This window comes from Notothenia rossii (genome assembly GCF_949606895.1).
Source record: "Notothenia rossii genome assembly, chromosome: 7".
NCBI lineage: Eukaryota > Metazoa > Chordata > Actinopteri > Perciformes > Nototheniidae > Notothenia > Notothenia rossii.
In genome coordinates, this window is record NC_136905.1 from 53,517,689 (window position 1) to 53,538,458 (window position 20,770).

Consider the following 20,770-nt stretch of genomic DNA (forward strand, 5'->3'; position numbering starts at 1 on the left):
TGTAATGTTAAGGTTTTAAATTTCGTATAAATAAAGCAATCTTGCAAGTTTTTATCAGGATGTGTTTATGATATGTTTGTTCATCAGAACATATTATAATATGGTGTAAATATACTATATATTTTTTATTTCAATCAAATGTTCCATCGTCCCAATTTAGGAAACATGTTTCGCAAAGTGGGACAGTATGATTTGCCTAATGTGGGACAGGTCTAAAAGGAGCATGGATCGTGCAAGAGCAATGGTTATTTACAGGGTTTTAGTCTTCTAATGCATTATTTTAGATATTTAAGGTGAAGGGCAAATTATATTAAATAATTGGGGGTGGCTGCATCTCTGTTAAAATGGTATGATAAAGTCAGGAATAATGTTAGGGATTAATGTCTGAGTTTAAAAGATGGCAATTAATCTAAGCCCAAATATTCATAGTCATTTAATAAATCCTTCAAACACACATTGTAAAAAATAGCCTAAGTTAAGAAATCATTCTAATATGTGCTATAGGTCAGTAAAAAAAAAAAAAAAACACAGTTTAAAAGGGGAGCGATTAGTCGAATATGCATAAATAAAATAAAAAAGAATGCAGACTAAGATAAAGATAGGAGAGAGGAGTTTATCAAATATGTGTTATTGCTTGTGAGAATATTCTAATGGTTTTTGGATTATTGAAATATATACAGTTCTGTTTCATATGAGTGTTGAGAGCTGTATGCATAAATCTCTTAATTTTGTCCTCAAAGTGCACCAGATTGATGCATTTAACTTCAATTTAAAGAAAAACATCTTCTGTTGTAACAACAATAAAATGATAAATAGTAACATAACTGAACACAGTATTGCACATTTATCTTTGAGTGTTACTGACCTTAGATGTTTTTATTACATGAATTAAGGTGACTGAGGCTTTTCAACATAGACTTTTCAGTGTCCCACATTTTGCACAGAACTGTCCCACATTAGGACATGCAGATTGTCTGAGACAACTTGGCACTAAGAGTACTGATATGTCTACCATTTCTTTTATGAGTGTAATATCTGCATTTTCTCTTTTGGTTTGATTCGGACACATCCTGGGGATTTCAGAATGGTACTGGATTTTGATTTACTGTATCGGCTTCATATCGCAATATATTCCAGAAGTCTGAAATGCAAAAAATGTATTCACCCTACTATTACTAAGTAAATAAAGTTGCCTTGCCTTGAATGAAATTCACACAACTCTTAATATTAGACACTGTGTTTTTAAGTGGTAATGGAGATTATTTGTTGACCCTGCTTTAAAGGATATGTTGCCTTTACAAATGGTGCGCTTGCTGCCTGGGTTTTGGTTGAAGTGCATCCAAATGCTGCTGCGTTTTTGCGTTTGGCTCATTTTCCATCTGAAAAATACGTCGTCTACCTGTCTTGTAGCACTTGTTATGACTTCTCTCTCTCTCGCGTATTCCCTTAAGACCCACCCCATCTCACTCCTCGCGCTGAAACCTACCAATCAGAGTAGGGGGGGGGTCTTCACAGAATACTTTTGCGGAACAAAATCAAGCTTTTTAAAAGGCGGGTGGATTTTGGCAGGCAGTGAGTGCAGACCAACGATTGAACGATAAAAAGAACGGCTCTCACCAAGTACGACTCGGTTCCCCTCGTTGGTACCAAAGAGCCGTTCAAAAGAATCGGATCGTTCGCGACCGACACACACACACACACACACACACACACACACACACACACACACACACACACACACACACACTGACTGAGACCTGAGAGAGAGATGAGTTTCTACAGCGACGACTCCTCTACCGACGAGTTAGAGACTTTAGGGTAAGCCTGCTTTTTGACTTTAATGTAACTCTGCAAAAGGTTACTTTACCGACGGTAGATGAACGAGACGCTTCTAGAAGGAAACGGGTCTCGAGTGCCGATTGAAATAATGTACAGTGCTCCGTTTAAACTATTCTTAGTCCTTCACAAACAGAAAGAATGTTTCGATAATATGTTATCAATATTCAAAAACAGTAGCCTGTCTTAGTTAGTTGAGTCGGCATTATATTATTGATAATACATTACCGCCACTTCTCCATTGTTTTCAGCGCTCGCGACTACTTTAATGAGAAGGATTTGCATAATTAGCTTCATAATTAGCCTCTTGAGATTGCTTACTGTTTGCTTTTTTATTGACTTCTAAGGTAGCCTAACGGTTAGGCTTAAATGGCATTCCATACGGATGCAGAACATTTCGCAGAATTGCTTGCATAGCCTACATCAGATTTTTTTCAGAAGACAACTTTGATGAGGAAATATTATTTTGCAAAGCACTGGAAGGTTTGATCACATGAAGAGACATTTTCCAAGTTTTAGACAAGTACATAATCTCAAATGGACTTGACTGGTCTCGTTGTGTGGGTGTTAATATTACTGTTGAATATTATATATAATATTAAAAAGGCAGAAATAGCTTTCAAAAATGCTAAAAATATATGTACTGTTCAAAATTATATAATATTATAAAGACAGAAGAATAACTGACTATTAATTATTAATACAAATATATATATTAAGAAAATGTATTAAGCTGTATGATTAATTTGTCATATTTTCCATCATAATGTAATCATTTAAAAAAAATGCCAACAGGGGGGTCCCGGCCAGAGGATAATGCTATATGGAGGTCCTTGGCATGGCAAAGTTTGGGAACCCCTGGCCCAACCTACAAATATAACTTTTAAGAGAAAACAATATAATATATTATCTAATAATAATATATTTTTGAGTTAAATGGTGTTCTGTCACAGACAGCATTAAAGTCTATTGGTGGAATAATTACTCAGATGTTACACTTAAGTGAAATTAGCTCTGTAACAAATAAAAGTCAAGCATTCAACATTTTACTAAACTTTATTAAAATCACCTGTTACTTGTTTGAATGGCCCATTTTGGAATTATAAATATAGATTTACTGGAATATGAGTATTGATGCATTAAAGTGCCTATTATAGTTTGTAAAGGTGGAGCTTATTGTAATTACTTGATATACTGCTGCTATAATGCTGCCTATTAATGTCAATGTTTATTTAGAAGTTGATTTATATTTTGTATTAGCTATCTAAATCTGTAAGGTAACTACAGTTGTAAAGCTATCAGATATATTTAGTGGAGTAAAAGTTGTTGCTATATTATAAATTATTATGTTAGTAATTAGTTAAAGTACAAGTAAAATGTGTAATATTTGTTATACATATTATTATATTATACTGAGTAAATGTACTTAACACCACTCTAAGGGAGCAACATGAAATGAGCTATTAAATAGATTAAACCAGAGATTTCTGGGGATGAGTGGACCGTTAAATGCTTTAGGTTTGGTTTCCTGTTTTTTACACTCAGCAACTTTTAATGCAAATAATGAAGTTTCACTTCCCTTTATTTGTTTCCTTTGCATGCTTTCACACTCCTCCCTGCTAGTAAAGCTTTCGGAAAGCTCATTAATGATTGGGCAACTTTCTCTCCTTCAATAAAACTCTGTATTGAATGAGATGATGCAACCTGTGATCCTGAGACCCAGGGGCAGATGTTACTGAGTATATTGTATTGTATTGTATGGTTGTTTGCCATGTTTCAGGGTGGCTAGTGGTTAGTTGTTCACTCTCAGGAAAATAAGTCCATACTTTTTATTTAAACCACTCTTTAGTTCCATCACCCCATAAAATCTTTCATATGGATTTGCTAATAGTCATCGGAATAAATGTCCCTCGCATGAGCTAATCCCAATCCTACAGATCCAAAAGTATTCTAAATAAAAAATAAAGCTGTATTTGCTAATGGCTTTCTTCACATCTGATGTTGTGTACACATTGAAAAACGATATCCAGAAGCCATTTACCAAGTTAAAATCGTTCAAGGTGTTGATGCTGGGTGGTCGATTGGACATCATATTCTCTATGAAAAAGAATATTAAGAATATTACAGGTAGGAATATACCAATGCATGGGCACCGGCCGATGTTAGCCCTATTTTCTCAATTGGTACACCCTTATTTCAGGTCTTTATAACTTCAATAAATTATAATTATAAATTAGGATGTGCATTTCGTTTACATTCTTGATGCAATATTACATTTCCGCAGTACTGTCTGTAAAGCCCCATGAGGCACATTTTTTATTTCTGTAAATGGGCTTTATAATTAAAATTGTATTGATTGCCTTTGAGCCAAGAGGCCTGTAGATACACTGTTTGGGTCACAAACAGCGCCATTGCAAGAATGTGGCAACTTCAGTGCATGACATTAAGGATTTTGGGAGATGGCCCTGTGGGCCATCTAAGCTAATTTACAGATGGCCTTGAGCCCAATAGAGATTGACCTGAAAAATTCGCGCGGACGAAATGGCACGAAGGGTTTGGGGGGCCTCCCCCTAAAAAGGAAAGATTTTTGCAGGTCTTAGATTCTGTCTGGTGCATTCTCTAGACTGAATTATAAGATGAACCACCACAATATTATATTGAACAATTTCAAGTTTGTTTGTTTTTGTTTGTGTTTGTTTTCGTTTGCATGCCCTGCATAGCTATAAGAAATACTTAAGTTGTTGGTCAAGACACTTTCCATCTGATGAAGGCAAATGCCTTCCCAGATGTAAAAAAGTAGAAAACATTACATTCAGTTGTAACTGCCAAAATAAACATTATTTACACTATTATGGCCCCTGTTAAAAATGTTTGTAATGTTATCTACTGTAAGTTGGTCGAATGAATGCTTCCTCATCCGGAAGCTGACCGAGCAGCAGTCGAGAGGAGCCGAGCTCATCCGCGAAGCACACAAAATGGTGAAGTCAGAGTTCCCGTTATCCGGAAAATCTAAATCTCTTTGGTCAAAACCATTTCCCTTTAGCGCAATACCGCTTCAGTTGCGCCACTTATGTGACAGACAAGAATAGTCAATTCTAATGTCTAACACTTAATTGGGAGAAAGAGATGTCCTGTATGGGTTGATTGTGCGTGGATCTGTTGGTAATGCCTCGGGGTTCCGGTGGGCATGTAAACAAATGCATAATGCTGCGCTATACTTTGTGGCCTCACCCAGTTGCATAGCGACACTTATTGTTTAGGTGTCTTTTAAAAAGCAGGTAGTCATATCATTAGCTAGAACTAGCTAGATCTGATTGATATGGACATAAACGCTAGTGAAGTCTAATCTGACGGGAGAGAGAGATCAGCTGCTGCTGACGAGTCGACACGCAGCGCTGCATGATCACATGCAGCGGTGAGCGGACAAAACACACACTTCAGGTTAGAATATCACACGTAGCTATTTGAATTACCTCTCAAATTACCTAAACTAGTTATAGATATGTTTAGTTTTACTGTCGGGTCACTCATTACTGGATCCGCGAGCTGCATCATACTGGCATAATAGATTGCCCGATCGGGCAACCAGCAGGTTAGGCTTCATTGCCCGAGCTAAATACTAGATGGCTCCGGGCCATCGGGCAGTCATTAATGTCAAGCCCTGAACTTAAATGATTGCAAGACAATTGAATAAATCCAAATTGTCTCACAATCAACCACAGTATTGAGTGCTAATTTATTTTTGCTTCATTTTGTTGAAGGTGGTACCACCATGACCTGTCCCGCCATGCAGCAGAGGCTCTGCTCCTGTCCAATGGGACTGATGGGAGTTATCTCCTGAGGAACAGTAATGAAGGGGAAGGCTGCTTCGCCCTGTCTGTCAGGTCAGTCCGCCTCTAACACCTCTTCTTTTTGTGGTCTGCTGGGGGGGAGGCAGCATCAGAGCTGGTGACGCAAGCGGACTGAATAAACTCATTAAGAAAGCTAGCTCTGTCATCTGCGTTCAAATAGACACTTTTGATGCTGTGGTGGAGAGGAGGACACAAACAAACTGTTATCCATCATGGATTTTTATATTGTACAATTGTTTATTTTCTCCTTTTTTTATTTCTAATTATGTGCAACATTTCTAATTATGAGCAACATTTCCCAATTTGGGTTATATATATAAGTTATATATATATAATAAAGTATATCTTATCTTTAAAAACACTTATTCTGATCTGTTCTGAATCCCTGGTCTTGCCTAGGGGGATATCATATTATCCACAGGTAACAAAATAAATGTGTGTTAATATGGCCGTTGTCTTTCAGCTACATCATCACATTGCTGTTTCATGTCACAAGTTATTACCATGAAAAGAAACGTATAGAATACTAAGATGACTTAACTACGTGACTTTTATTTTGCATGTTAACAACTTTAAAAGTGCATCACTAAATATGTTTGTTTGTCATCTGACACACAGGGCAAAGGATTCCGTCAAACATTTCCATGTGACACGCAAAGATAACGGCTACTCGTTTGGCTTCAACGAGTACCCAACCCTTCAACATTTTGTCATTCACTTCGCTAATCAGCCTCTGCTGGGCAGTGACGCAGGTACGTTATGACAAACTGCAAGTTACCGGCTAATACAGTGAAACGACACATTGCTCTGCTTTTTACATTACATGTTTGTATTAAAAAGGTGGGAAGCGTGGTAACATTTTACAAGCTTTAAATTATACAGCTAAATACTGGAAAAAATGAAATTATAGGTTGATCTCAGACTAATCCAAGGCTGATCTCAAGCTGAGTTCTAGAGTCATCTGTGAATGAACTTGGGCTGATTTCAGACTGATCTAAGGCTGATCTCAGACTGATATAAGACTTATCTCAAGCTCATCTCAGGCTGATCTCAGACTGTTTATAGGCTTTCTAAGGCTGGATTCAGATTTATCCCAGTCTAATCTCAGACTAATCCAAGGCTGATCTGAGACTGAGCTCAGGCAAAGACAGCAGGATGAATTTTAATTTCTAATGTCTTGCCTGTGGTTGCCAGGGGGTCAGTCTATCTTTGCTCCGCATCATAGGATATTTTCCTTTGTAGGAAACACACAATTTGTCTCATTCTCGATTGGCCACACTTTTGTGTTGGGTTGCTGTATTTCTTAACTCTCTGCTGTAACTCTCTGCCTCTGAACCAGGAACCCTGATGGTGCTGAAGAGTCCATATCCGTGGCGTGTGGAGGAGCCATCCATCTACGAGTCAGTGCGAGTTCACACAGCCATACAGACGGGCCGCACAGAAAACGACCTGGTGCCCACCGCACCATCGGTATGACAGCAGTTGATTCCAGAATATATCAAATATCTCTGTGATGTGACCAAAGTTACCTGCTCCAGGTTATGAGGGAAATTTGACCCGCTGGACCTACTTCTGGACTCAACCAGTTGAGCCCCAAGCCTGTTTTTCAGGTCTCAGGCTCGAAAATGACATTCCCAGAACAAATGACTATCTTCCCTTCTAAAAGGGGTAAATTAATAATATTTTTTCTCAAAGCAATGATGAACCTGTGAGTTGGATGTAGAAAAGTCAGGATCAATATAGATGTTTTTATTTTAAAGTAATTTTTGATTGAACATAGTAAAAACATGTAAATTATAGTGTCCGTCCAAAAATAAACCATTACTTATAGTGAAAATCACCCTTGAATGATGGGATAGTAGACTAAAAGCTTTAGGAATCCAAACTACATAACATATAATAAGTACCCTGTATCAAGATTGATGCAAAACAAGTGAAATTGACCTTTTTAGAGAGATTTAGCACAAAGAAAACACTTCTGGGGTCATTTGGGTGGATTTGACCTATCCCTGGCCCCCCTTGGTCGATTTTGATGATTGGCATCTCTTTTTAACCGTTAGAGCCAATAGAATCAAGGGGGAAGATCCACATAGAGAGGCGAAGTCCCGCCCATCTACTTCCGACCCATGGGAACTTATTTCGGAAAAATTATGTATTGAAGTCAATGGGGGAGAGAAAGATTATCTTTCGATCCCGTTTGAATTGTGCCACGAATTACACATATGATGTTTGTCAATCTTAACAAATAATTTCCATGTCAAAAAAGTCACAGTTTGTCATAAAACTGTTGAAATATAAGACTATGAAAAATACGCAACTAGAAAGACTACAAATCCCAGAATCCCGGTCCCGCATGCTGGCTCTTACGGAACCGACTAACTCCCCTTTTGTGTATGCACAGCTCTCAACATGCCCAGACTTTTAGTGATTTTCTACTTGTTTAATACTTTTCGCCTCATTCTGAAAGAAAGAAGTGAAATGTGCCAACGTGACGGCCCTCTTGGTGTGTGGTGCGAGACGGGAGATGTAGTTCATTGAGCGGTTTCACACAAAAAAAAGTGTTACTTCTCAGTTTTACGACACATTTTTATTTTTTGACTTGCAAATCATGTGTAATTCGTGGCACAATTCAAACGGGATCGAAAGATAATCTTTCTCTCGCCATTGACTTCAATACATACTTTTTCCGAAATAAGGTCCCAGGTTTTTTGCTACCTAAAGCTAGGTCGTGTGTTGTCTGGTTTTTGCTTCCCCTGTCGCGAGTTCTGATTGCTCAGTGATGATACTAACGTATATGTATGGAATCTGTGGAATCTCAGCTTGCTAGCAAAGCTCATTTGTGCAGATCCGATAAGTATATCGATCGATTTATACCTAGAGTTCTGTGCTAAGTGCGTCAGCTTTTTTTCGCTCAGTGCTCATTTAGACGCTTCTTTAGAGACTTGTGTTTTGTTTCGGTAAAAATGGTTAATATCGTCAGTTAGCTTAGTTTCTTCCCGTTAAGTGAGTATGACGCGTTCATAGTTTATTATATTTTAAGAAGCCCTGAGACAGTTTCGTGAAGAAGAAAAAAAAATGGATTATCAGTAATGTTTTCAAAGTGACACATAACTTTTGATCAGAAAACAGCAAAGGTAAGACGTATCTGCCGTTTTGGCCCCGTAAAGTGAAGTTGTTTGTTGTCTTTGCTTGCCTTCGCTGCCTTGAGTTTTGTACGGGTTCGGTACAACAAGAAAAAGCAAAAGAAAGTCTCAAATGCATAATTCCAGGTTTGTTGTTATTTATTTTTGAACAATAGTGCAACTTTCAGTATAAAAATAAGGAACTCTGTGGTTTGTTTTTAGGGCCCGAGCACGGAGCGCTAGGACCCAACAGCGTCCTAGCACGAAGTGCGAGGAACCTATTGTTATTGGAGGAATTCTTATTATTTTTCTGCTGGCGTTTCCTGTTTTTGAGGTCTTTAGGATGCTTCAAAAGTTGTATAATTTTGCACGGAATCAGAATCGGTGAAAAATACAATATTCTGGACTCAATGTGTTCAAATTGTCCAACGTGCTCTCTAGATCCACCTATGGCCATTTCCATTTTTGGAAAGATGTACAAAGTTGCACCGTAACTCAGAATGACCTGACATTTTGCACACTTATTTGGGTGGACCTGCTCTACATATAATCTCCTTGAAACCCTAAGCTCGGCCTACTTTTTTTTTTTTTAATTGGCATAATTTAAAAAACAGTTAAATATTCACTTAAATTTCTAATTTTTGTTTTTCAACACCAAACTTGGTATACAGCATCGCTGGATGGTCAGACACATTATCGTCGGAAATGGGCATGTTCAGTCGATAAATGTGGCCGTCATTACTCTAAACGTGTTCGCAAAAAGGCGGGGCTTAGATAGAAATGCTCATAACTCATCAACAATGTATCCAAATAACACACATGTTAGTGGTAAGGTTCAATCTGTATTGGGGAATAGGCACAAAAAGTAATTTTCATTTTGGACTATAGGGGGCGCCAAAATGACAAATGTATAACTCAAGAACTGATGGACGAAATAAAAAAATATTTTTTAGACATACTCTGGGGATGAGTATGAGCTTATATTTAAAGTCTCGCAACGAATGACAAATGTGGGCGTGGCCTATACTTTTTTTTTATGAAGATTTTTTAAAATGTGTTTCGGAACGCAAAACTTGGGACACACGTCAAAGCCCACGACCTTTTCGAGAATGTAAAATAAAAACGTAATTTTTCAAAAAAACTGCTCACTAGCGCCCCCTTTTATGTGGTAGTCACATATAGTTTCTCAGAACTTCACGAATTTTGGCACAGACATTCCTCATGGAATTGCGTATATATTTTTAATTTGCTTTCATTAGCCCCGCCCCCCAGGAAGTCGGACATTTTGAAAAATGGACGTTTTCCAGCCATTTTAAGCACATTCTTGCAAACTCCTCCTAGGCGAATGATCGGAAAAATTCCAATCCAGGACACGTTCAGCCCATATCAAATGTGATGCTAAATTGCGAAGGAATAATTGATCGCTCAAACGATGACCTCGTAAGCGAACGGAGAATTTAAAATTGTTGATGATTTACATGTCGCAAATTACTCCAAACTACTCGGATATAGTTTTCCCGATATTTGCGAAACGCTGTATAAACATAGCTCTTATGATTGCGGACATATGTCAAATTTGCTTTTATTAGCCCCGCCCTCTACAAAGTCGGCCATTTGGAAAAATGTGCATTTTTCATGCATTTTAAGCACATTCTTGCGAACTCCTCCTAGGAGAATGATCGGAAAAATTCCAATCCAGGACAACTTCAGCCCCTATCCAATATGATGCTAAATTGAGAAGAACATTTTTGATAGCTCAATCGTGGAGGTCATAAGCTAACAGCGAATACACCATTTTTGACGATTTACATGTCGCAAATTACTCCAAACTACTCAAATATAGTTTTTCCGATATTCACGAAACGCTGTATACACATTGCTATTATAATTGCACACATATTTCAAATTGCTTTTCATTAGGCACGCCCCCCAGAAAGTCGGCCATTTGAAAAATGTGCGTTTTTCAGCCATTTTAAGGACATTTTTGCAAACTTCTCCTAGGGGTATGATCGAAAAAAATCCAATCCAGGACAAATTCAACCCCTATCCAATATGATGCTAAATTGCGAAGAAAATAGTTGCTAGCTCAAACGGGGAGCTCGTAAGCTAACGGAGAATGTACCATTTTTTACGATTTACATGTCACAAATTAATCCAAACTACTACATTTCCATTTTTGGAAACCTTTACAAAGTGGCACCGTAACTCCGAATGACCTGAAATGTTGCCCACTTATTCGGGTGGACCTACTCTACATATTATGTCCTTGAACCCCAAAGCTCCGCCTACTTCATTTTTTTTTAATTAGCATAATGTTAAAAACAGTGAAATATTACCTTAAATGTCCATGTTTTCTTTTTCAATGCCAAACTTAGTATACAGCATCGGTGGAGGGTCCGACACATTACCGTAGAAAATGAGCATGTTCACTCGATAAATATGCCCGTCATTAATCTAAACTTGTTTGCAAAAAGGCGGGGCTTAGAAATAAATGCTCATATATGGTTACACACACCGGCTCTGCTTGCGGCAAATTCAATTACAACAGACACCTATACACTCCACAACAGACACCTACTGACTGTACAACACACACATACAGCTCCTAAAGCATATAATGTATATCAGGCTACAGCCCTTGTATATTTTATTATGTGAAGCACTATATGGTTTCATAAAAAATATCTATTGTTTACTTGTAGATATCTACTAAAGCATACAAATAAAGTGTGTAATGTAGGCCTGTTAAATATAGTATTGCTGTTCTCACTGTAAACATCGCCTCACAATGAAAGCAGTTGTATTAAAATAAATAGCCTAACATCCAGGGGGATGTGATTAGTGAGTAAACAAACGGTAAAGGGCGGAAAGTCTGATGCACATTTGATCATCTTGAATAATTTATAATCACAACGGGAACAGTTTGCAGAGCTGTGCTTCGTTGACATAAGTCCAGCCATGCGTCACGCCTCTTTTAAACATCACTGTTGGCTGCAATCGTCTCCGGAGAATACATCAGTGTACCCTCAGTTATAGCTCCTCCAGAGAGACTCCTCTCTCCTCTACATCTTTGTACCCTCGGTTATAGCTCCTCCAGAGAGACTCCTCTCTCCTTTCTCCTCTAAATCAGTGTATCCTCGGTTACGGCTCCTCCAGACAGCCTCTTCGATAATCGATCCTCGACGACCCTTTAGAGAAATTTGTTTTCCTTCGAGACGGCGCGCCGACATCCGTTTCCGGGTCGCTGCCGGAGGACCTTGGATTCTGCGACGCGAAAATGATAGAAATTACAAACGGCTCATTTCCCAGGACTCGCGCGCTTCTGCTTGACGCCGGGACGACCGGCTGCCCTCCCCGACAGGCGCACGGTCTTGAGGGCCCGCTCATCACTGCGCGCACATGTGCGACCGCAGTTTTAATTAACTGTGTAATACAGTTAATTATTCAAAATGTTAAAAAGTACCACACACACTCAGATGACCATATAATCTATAATGGCTGATGTCAAACAAAACGTTTTCATAAAGCTGTAAAACTAAAAAGAATGTCTTGAAAATATGACATAATGAATAATAAGAAAGTGTTTCAAGGGCGCATAGCCATTGAAATATATATGCCAATAGCTTCCATTATTTCTTTTGGTCTCTCGGCTCCGGTGATTGGCAAATCTGGGTGATGCCTTCTGATATGATTTAGCATATTTGGCGTGTGTTACCATTAGCATACCGCACCAACGCCGACACACCGTCCTCATCCGATCCACCACTCACACTCCATCGTTATTGTAGTACACAGGGAACCCGAAATGTTCCCACACAGCTGATTTAAACGAAGCAGGTGGGTCTTCAAGCTCCTGTGTGTTATCTGAAATCGCCATACTAACTTTTCTTCTTCTTGTATTTTGTTCGTTTTGTTGTGTTTTCTTCTTGTTCTTCATTTGTTCTTTAAGGGCGAATGGCAAACAGCTTTTAGGCGCAATACCGCCCCCTGGATTATATATAGTGTAATGGATACTGCCCTGAGTGACAGACTTTTTTCCCACTCATAAAAAAAGGCGTATTCGTTGTGACGTCCGAACCGTGACTGTTCGGGACGAATATGGATACTGTTACACCCCTATAAAGCATATATTTTTCCTCCTAGCATAAGTAAGATCAATACTCCTTCGCGACAGGCACTTGGTGAAGTTTTTAAATGGGGACAAACTTGGAAATATACATAACGGCGGGGGCATAAGCTTTCACCAGGGAATGAAGTTGTTGACATCTTCATAACACGACTAGTTTTGCTACCTTTTGCCCACAAACTACAAGAGTTGTATCTTGTGGTCAAAGGTTTTTGATCAGCAGTCGGTAGATGGAGGTTAATACCTCCGCCATGACACCAGCTGGTTTTATGTGATGGGGCTTCCATACTTGAGTTGAGACTTGCTGAACCAACCCCAGGACAATAAGCCAACATCTTTGTTGTTCTTCTTCTTCTGGCGTTTGTCTTTGGTATGTTCAGCTCCTGTCATGCGAGCCAGGCCAATGTGTCATTGTCAATATCAGTCCTACAACGGTATCCATTTGCAGACCGCAAGAAGCATAGCTCTTTTAGGTCAAATGCTGAGGTCCAAGAACACTGCAGCTCAACATTGAAGGCATTAACACTGCCAAGAACAACAACAACATGTTACAACTTCACTGTTCACTGATGAAGAACCTAAAAAAGCTGGTCAGTTGAGTGAATATGATTTTCAAGGTTTGATATAAATCTGAATCATCTAACATGAACTATGTGTTTTCAGCTAGGCACAAAGGAAGGCTATCTGACGAAACAAGGAGCATTTGTGAAGGTAAGATCAGTGGAGCTGGTACACCTCACTGTGTCTCAAACATAAACGAGTAGTTCTGTTTCTGATCAGACTTTTAATCTTTTGTGCAGAACTGGAAACAGAGATGGTTCACACTCAACAGATGTGAACTCAAATACTTCAAAGACAAAGGGGTGAATCTCTCTTTAACCTAAAGGCGACGTTACTTCAAATATTTGATTACAGTATTTTGCTAATATTGAGTTTAATCTGCTCTTAGTCCTAGACAATCACTATTGGGACTTGTAGACAGTGTCTATCTCTGTTGCAGAGTGAGGAGCCCATCCGGACCGTGGACCTCAGAGCCTGCTCTGCAGTACAGTTTGACTACTCTCAGGAACGAGTCAACTGTTTCTGGTAGGTGATGTAGGGGTAGGACCTTATTCAGCACTGAGAGGCTGCATTACTGATTTTACATAAAGAGTGTGGCAATGTTTGTGTTTGCGTCGACTGTGGCTCGGAAGGTAGATGGTCTTCTACCAATCAAAAGGTCATTGGTGTGATCTTCAGCCCCTGCAGTCAACATGTCAATGTGTGCTCGGGCAAGATACTTAACCTCAAAACTCCCAGTGGCCTGAATCTGAGCCTTTCTTGAGCAGTTGGCACCTTGTATGGCAGCCTCTAACCCTAACCCTACCATTACATCTTCCAATGAAAGCTGCTTGTCCTTTTAAAGGAAATCACTTCAGAATAAACTGGGCTGTTGTAGAAGCAAAGGGTTGTCTGAAGCTAAACACTATGCTGTCCAAGAATTCTGATTGATTTTCATTAAGCCCGTTAAGCACATTCAAAAAAGTTCCATTCTTAGGTCAAGTTCAATCAGCTGATGAGGACCTTGCGATGTGTTTGAATGATTTTGAACATACATCAGGATTAAAATACCATGCATAACTTATGATGTTGAGTTACATATTCAGTTTATTGTGAGTAGGGGTGGCAATCAATTCAAAATATTTAATCACAATTAATGGAATTATTGTCCAGCAGTGAATCGCAAATGAATTCAAAGCTTATCCACTGTGCTTGCTTTATGCAAATGTAGTTGAATTATTGTGATGATAAATGTTGAACAGAAACTCTCCCGAACCGGAATCTAGGGACGTCACCAGAAATGTACTAGTCGATACCGATACCAGTGAAATTCAATGATTTTAAATACCAAATGTATATTCAAACATCTGCTTTTATAAAATAGAAAAATCTTGCAATAGTAGTTTTAATAACAGTTGCTTAGAGCTGGTGTAACGAAGTTAAACAGGCCATCTTTTTTTCTCTTATATATTCAAGACTCAAAGGTCTATTGTCATAACACATACGCAACTAGGGTGAAGTTAGGTAATGTATGTATGAAACTTAGACCGCATGTTCTTCAACAGTGCAATTACAAGACATAAAAAAACAAATATAAAAAAACAACAATAAAAACAGTGCAAGCTCTGCGTGTTTAACGCAGTGTTTAACAGTCTTATGGCCTGTGGGATGAAACTGTCTCTGAGTCTGGTCAATCAATCAATCAATGTTTATTTATATAGCCCAATATCACAAATGTTACATTTGTCTCAGTGGACTTCACAGTTTGTACAGAATATCAGTATGACAATTCGACACCCTCTGTCCTTAGACCCTCACATCGTACAAGGAAACACTTCCAGAGAAAACCTACAGTTTAAAGGGGAACATGGGAGAAACCTCAGGGAGAGCAACAGAGGAGGGATCCCTCTCCCAGGACGGACAGACGTGCAATAGATGCCGTGTGTAAATCAAAGAGATAATACATTTTACAACATAGGTAGACCAGATGTTTGGAAATGCAAGAAGATGAATCCATGAGGATGTCAACAATCCTGTGGGAGCCATCAGGGAAGTAGTATGGTGAGAATCAGGCAGGACCGCAGAGACAGGTTCAGCCACGACTCGAAGTCCGGGACTCAGATCCAGAACTCAGGATAGAGGATCCAGGACACACAACCACAGCAACAGGATTAGCTTCGACTCAGGATCCAGGCGTAGATATAGACACCAAAAAGAAATTTGGGGGAAGCTGGGTTATGCGGAACATGAGAGTACACAGGTACAGATAGACGGAAGGAAGAAGTAAGGTGTCCCCCGACAGTCCAAGCCTATAGCAGCTAAACTAACGTGTCTATTTACATGCACTCCCTTAGGATAAGTTGAGGGAAAGGGGTAGCAAGTAAGAAGTAAGGACCAGAGGCGGAGAGGCACAACGTGTCTACATGCACTCCCTTAGGATAGGGTGAGTGAAAATAGTAGGAACTAAGATGTATGCGCCACATCTATACCATGAGCGCATTGCTCCTAAAAAAAGTGTTTGGCACTGACACCAATCTAAAGTTGTGCGTCGATTCGGCAGGGATCAAGGCACGTGTATGCCTCTCCCTGCTTCCACTGTTTACACACACATAGTCCTGATGCTGCGGTACCGCCTGCCAGACGGAAGCAGACAGAACAGTTTGAGGCTGGGGTGATGGGGGTCTTTGATAATCCTGTGGGCTTGTCCATATTGAACCTCAGCCTGCGGAGGAAGAAGAGCCGCTGTTTTGGTGATGGTGTTTGTGTGATGAGTCCATGTCAGGTCCTCAGTGATGCGGACACCAAGGAACCTGAAGCTGTCGTGTGTAAGCAGGGAGTAGAGGAGAGGGCTGAGCAAGCAGCCTTGAGGGGCTACGGTGTTGAGGATTTATAGTGCTGTGCAATTTCTCACCTAAAACTCAATTTTACAAAATGCAGTTTGAACAAATCGTGATCAAAATAATTGAACCTTTCACCTATACAAATGTTTACAGCAAAGGCCTCGAACACATCATAATGTATCTGAATGGAACTGAGTAGGACCGTGCTGCCCTGTGCCTTCTAAGGCCCCGGCCCCACGAGGACGCATACGGCTAAACGCATAGGATTAACGCAAACGCAATCACAAAAAAGCTTCCGTCCACACACAATGTTCACCGGATAGTGTCTGTCCACACGAGACAGCTCAGTTTAGCTTCAACCGCTGGAGAAGCTGCAGTACATATGCAGGAGCCTGTACGTGGCGCTGTAACTTCCTCCACAAAAGCAGCGAAGAAGCATGGTTGTCATGGTTGCCCTTCTGTTTATTCTCCGCGGTGGGGGCCGAGGGAACCGGGCAGAGTTTTTTGCCAGTCAACGTGTATTAAAGTTTTAATCTTCCGGACAAAATTATAAAAGTGCCGGTCAAAGGTCTTCTTTGTTATTTATTGAGCTTTAAAACAAATGAATAACGACTCTATATAATAATAAAATACATGGAGCCTCTCTTTTTCCTCCCTCTCTTCGGACAGCGTCAGTGGAATGAGTGACCCGACAGTAAAAATAAACATATTTATAACTAGTTTAGGTAGTTTGAGACGTAATTAAAATAGCTAAGGGTGATGATCTGACTTGAAGTGTGTGTTTTGCTCCGTTCACCGCTGCATCACAGCGGGAGGAGCTGCAGGTGAGCAGAGCTGCGTGTCTCCGTCCTGTCAGATTAGACTTCACTCGCGTTTATGTCCATATCGAGAGAAAGATAAATAATCTGAATTCAGGGTGCAGTTTACTTTGACGCGGGGGTGAGCAACAGAGGTGGGGAGAGGCGGGGCTATTGCGTCATCATTATCAGAAAATGATTGTATATAGGGCGTACACACGGAGCCGTTGGACCCCCCAGAGCGTTGCGTATGCCGTTCTATCCACCTTGGGACCCGTTATCGTTTCCGCAGTTGTTTACTGTCATATTCGATCGTCCTCGTGTGGCCGAACGGTTTATATGACACTAAACAGTAACGCAAACGACCGTTTTCGTCCTTAGGCCGGGGCCTAAGTAAAAAGATGTTAAGGTGGTACATTTGAAGCAATGGTGTGAAGTATAAAGCACTTGTTGAGTGTAGCGTGTAGTCAATAAGGGTGCTCCTCCCTCCTGCAATTCCACTTCTCAAATAGGAAATAGCCTACATGTTTTAATGAAAAAATGATTTAAGGGTTGAAGAACTGGAATAAAAAACTGTACAAAAGATAATAAAAGTGAACGAAAAATGCAATTTTACTAAAGAGATAAAAATATAGGCCATTCATTTCAGATGACAGCCACACTATGAAGAGATGAGCTACAGCAAGGCTCTCTGAGGGAACTTCCCCATGACAGCAACATATTTGTATTTACAAAAAAGGGGAAGTAGTTCAATAAGAGAAGGAAATGGGGGGAGGGAGGGAGAGGTGCACAGTAACTAAAGGGTAGCTGTGGATTTGCAGAGGTTACCACCTTTCACACACAGTCCACTGCTGCTTAGTTATCGATCTAAACTGCGGGATAACAGGGTTTATGTTACAACGCACATGTTAGCCCTAATTTACTTTTGGCCATTGAGTGACTGCTGAGGCTCAAGGGTTAAAAACAAGGAAGAAAAATCAGTAAAACCATTTTGTAGGGAACATATACTTTGATCTTAAGAACATTTTTCTCTAGACCTAACCAAGGCTAATGACTCTGACTCAAGAGATGAGATCAAATACCTTGGGTAAAAACCAGATGATCCAATGTAATGCTCTCCTCTTCTCTTTGTCTCCACAGCTTAGTGTTTCCTGAAAGGACATTTTATCTCTGTGCAAAGACGGGAGTGGAGGCAGATGAGTGGATCAAGATCCTCAGGTGGAAACTGGTGAGCTTGTTCAGAATGAATATGTTACTTTGGCAGGAAGTGCAACTCAAACTGATGAAGAGTCTATGCCTTTCAATCCAGATCATAGTGTAGCGAAGAGGAGAGAAACCAGCTAAAGAACTATTAGAGGGTCCAGACTTTAGAAGAAGACAGGACAGATTAAGGGAAAGTTGATTATTACAGTGATAAGAGTGATAAATTAGTCAACCACTGTTCTTCCGTTGGTTAAACACACTTATCTTTGTAGTACATTACATTTACACTTAGAAGTGTTCTGAGGTGGCAGCAGCACTTTAATGTTGACTTGGCTTTCAATTGTTAGGCTTCCAGTGCTGGGATCATTTGCATTGTCACTGCGCTTGAAACCTTAGCCAAAAAAACGATTATCTTTTGTGTTATTGATAGCTCGATATATATTCACTGTTGATTGCACTTATTGTAAGGTGCTTTTGGATAGAAGCTAAATGTAATGCAATGTATTCTCTGTTTTCAGTCACAGATAAGCAAAGGTCGGTGACAGCTGTCAGCAAAGAGCCAGGAGATGAAGGGAAGGAACAAGGAGAGACCCATTAACATGTGAAGGGTTTAGCATCCCAAAGTGTAGGATCACATTAAGGCCCCGGCCCCACGAGGACGAAAACAGTCGTTTGCGTTACTGTTTAGTGTCATATAGGCCGTTCGGCCACACGAGGACGACCGAATATGACAGTAAACAACTGCGGAAACGATAACGGGTCCCAAGGTGGATAGAACGGCATACGCAACGCTCTGGGGGGTCCAACGGCTCCGTTTGTGCGCCCTAATTACCTCTCGAACTACCTAAACTAGTTATAAACATGTTTATTTTTACTGTCGGGTCAATCATTACTGTATCAGCTGCTGCATGAGACAGACACTGACGCTGTCCGAAGAGAGGGAGGAAAAAGAGAGGCTCCGTGTATTTTATTATCATATTATATAGAGTCGTCATTCATTTGTTTTAAAGCTCAATAAATAGCAAAGAAGACCTTTGACTGGCACTTTTATAATTTTGTCCGGAAGATTAAAACTTTAATACACGTTGACTGGCGAAAAACTCCTCCCGGTTCCCTCGGCTCCGACCAAGGAGAATAAACAGAAGGGCAACCATGACAACCATGCTTCTTCGCTGCTTTTGTGGAGGAAGTTACAGCGCCACGTACAGGCTCCTGCATAATGTACTGCAGCTTCTCCAGCGGTTGGAGCTAAACGGAGCTGTCTCGTGTGTCTCGTACAGACACTATCCGGTAAATATTGCGTGTGGACGGAAGATTTTTTGCGTTTGCGTTAATCCTATGCGTTTAGCCGTATGCGTCCTCGTGGGGCCGGGGCCTAAGGCTGGCCTGGATGTGGCTCAGTCACCAGCGTGCTGTTGGCTTCTATGACCCTCGGGACCTCAAAGATATTGCTAGCATGAATCCATAAGACCATCTCTCAGTACTTACTTAATTGAATGTGGTTTTTGGTTAGATGCCTACACATAACATATGTCAGTAAATACAAAAACCTGTAGGTATCATGAATGTGTGTTTGCCACAAAGCTTATTTCCTGCAATATTCCCAAACCACATGGAGAAGTTCCATTACTTTCTGTGGATAGAGCACTTGTGATGCTGACGTCTGGGTTGGCCTACGTCATCACTGCACCACTATTTTGGTTCCCAGTGGTGAGGAACAGCTACAGCTGATCACTGTTACACAGAAGTGCCAAACAATAATCAAACAATTCTATTCCGCTTTACACGAACAAGCTACATGTCGCACAGTGAATCTTGATTGTGTTACCGGCTCACTGAAATCTCTTAAAATGTTGCAGTTTCTTCTTAAGTCAAGTCATGTAATCATAAAGAGTATAAACAGAACCAAAATGTCTAACGTCAAAACAAAAGTTGATGCAGCAGGAAAGACATTTAGAAAAGAGAATGGAAGGGATGAAACCCTCTTTAAAGTCCATGTAATGTCCAAAATAAATGTTATTCTGTGTTAATAAATCGCTTCATCACTTTCCACTGTTTCATTTGACATATCAACATTAATGATTCTTTCCATAAATACCCCCCAAATAACATGAAATGTGTGCCACTTTCCTGTGTTATTCCGCTCCGGTAGCGAAAAGCTTGCCAGCCATTAACCCAGCTGTGTGACGTCACACGTGGCAAACACCAGCCTCGTCTGGATTGTTTGTTTTGTATCCTTCCGCTATTTTTGCTCAACATATGTGTAACCGGACCTCGCTAAACTTTTTTTATCTAACAATTCATGATGGGGAAGCGATGTGTAGTTGTGAGCTGTGAATGTTTCCTGATTGCTATAAACATTGATCATGGGTGCTGGAAGATTGTGCACAAAACTCGGGTCAGAATTAAGTTACTACAGGTGTTATGCCAGCTTGAGCTAAATGTCACCAGAGTA

General features: G+C 40.1%; 1 protein-coding gene across 2 annotated transcripts; it reads left to right on the plus strand.

The window, feature by feature from the left end:
• The first annotated feature begins 30 nt into the window (after positions 1–30).
• On the plus strand, positions 31–20,363 carry dapp1 (dual adaptor of phosphotyrosine and 3-phosphoinositides). Of its 2 annotated transcripts, none has more exons than XM_079693756.1 (9): positions 31–1,818; positions 5,598–5,720; positions 6,306–6,439; positions 7,027–7,157; positions 13,599–13,646; positions 13,736–13,798; positions 13,936–14,021; positions 18,253–18,340; positions 18,834–20,363. In XM_079693756.1, the coding sequence occupies exons 1-9, from the start codon at positions 1,769–1,771 to the stop codon at positions 18,855–18,857; spliced, it is 747 nt and encodes a 248-aa protein (XP_079549882.1). In that variant the 5' UTR covers positions 31–1,768; the 3' UTR covers positions 18,858–20,363. The 2 variants fall into 2 exon arrangements, with proteins under 2 accessions (XP_079549882.1, XP_079549881.1); XM_079693755.1 differs by lacking the exon at positions 31–1,818 and adding an exon at positions 1,827–1,929.
• The last annotated feature ends 407 nt before the right edge of the window (positions 20,364–20,770 follow it).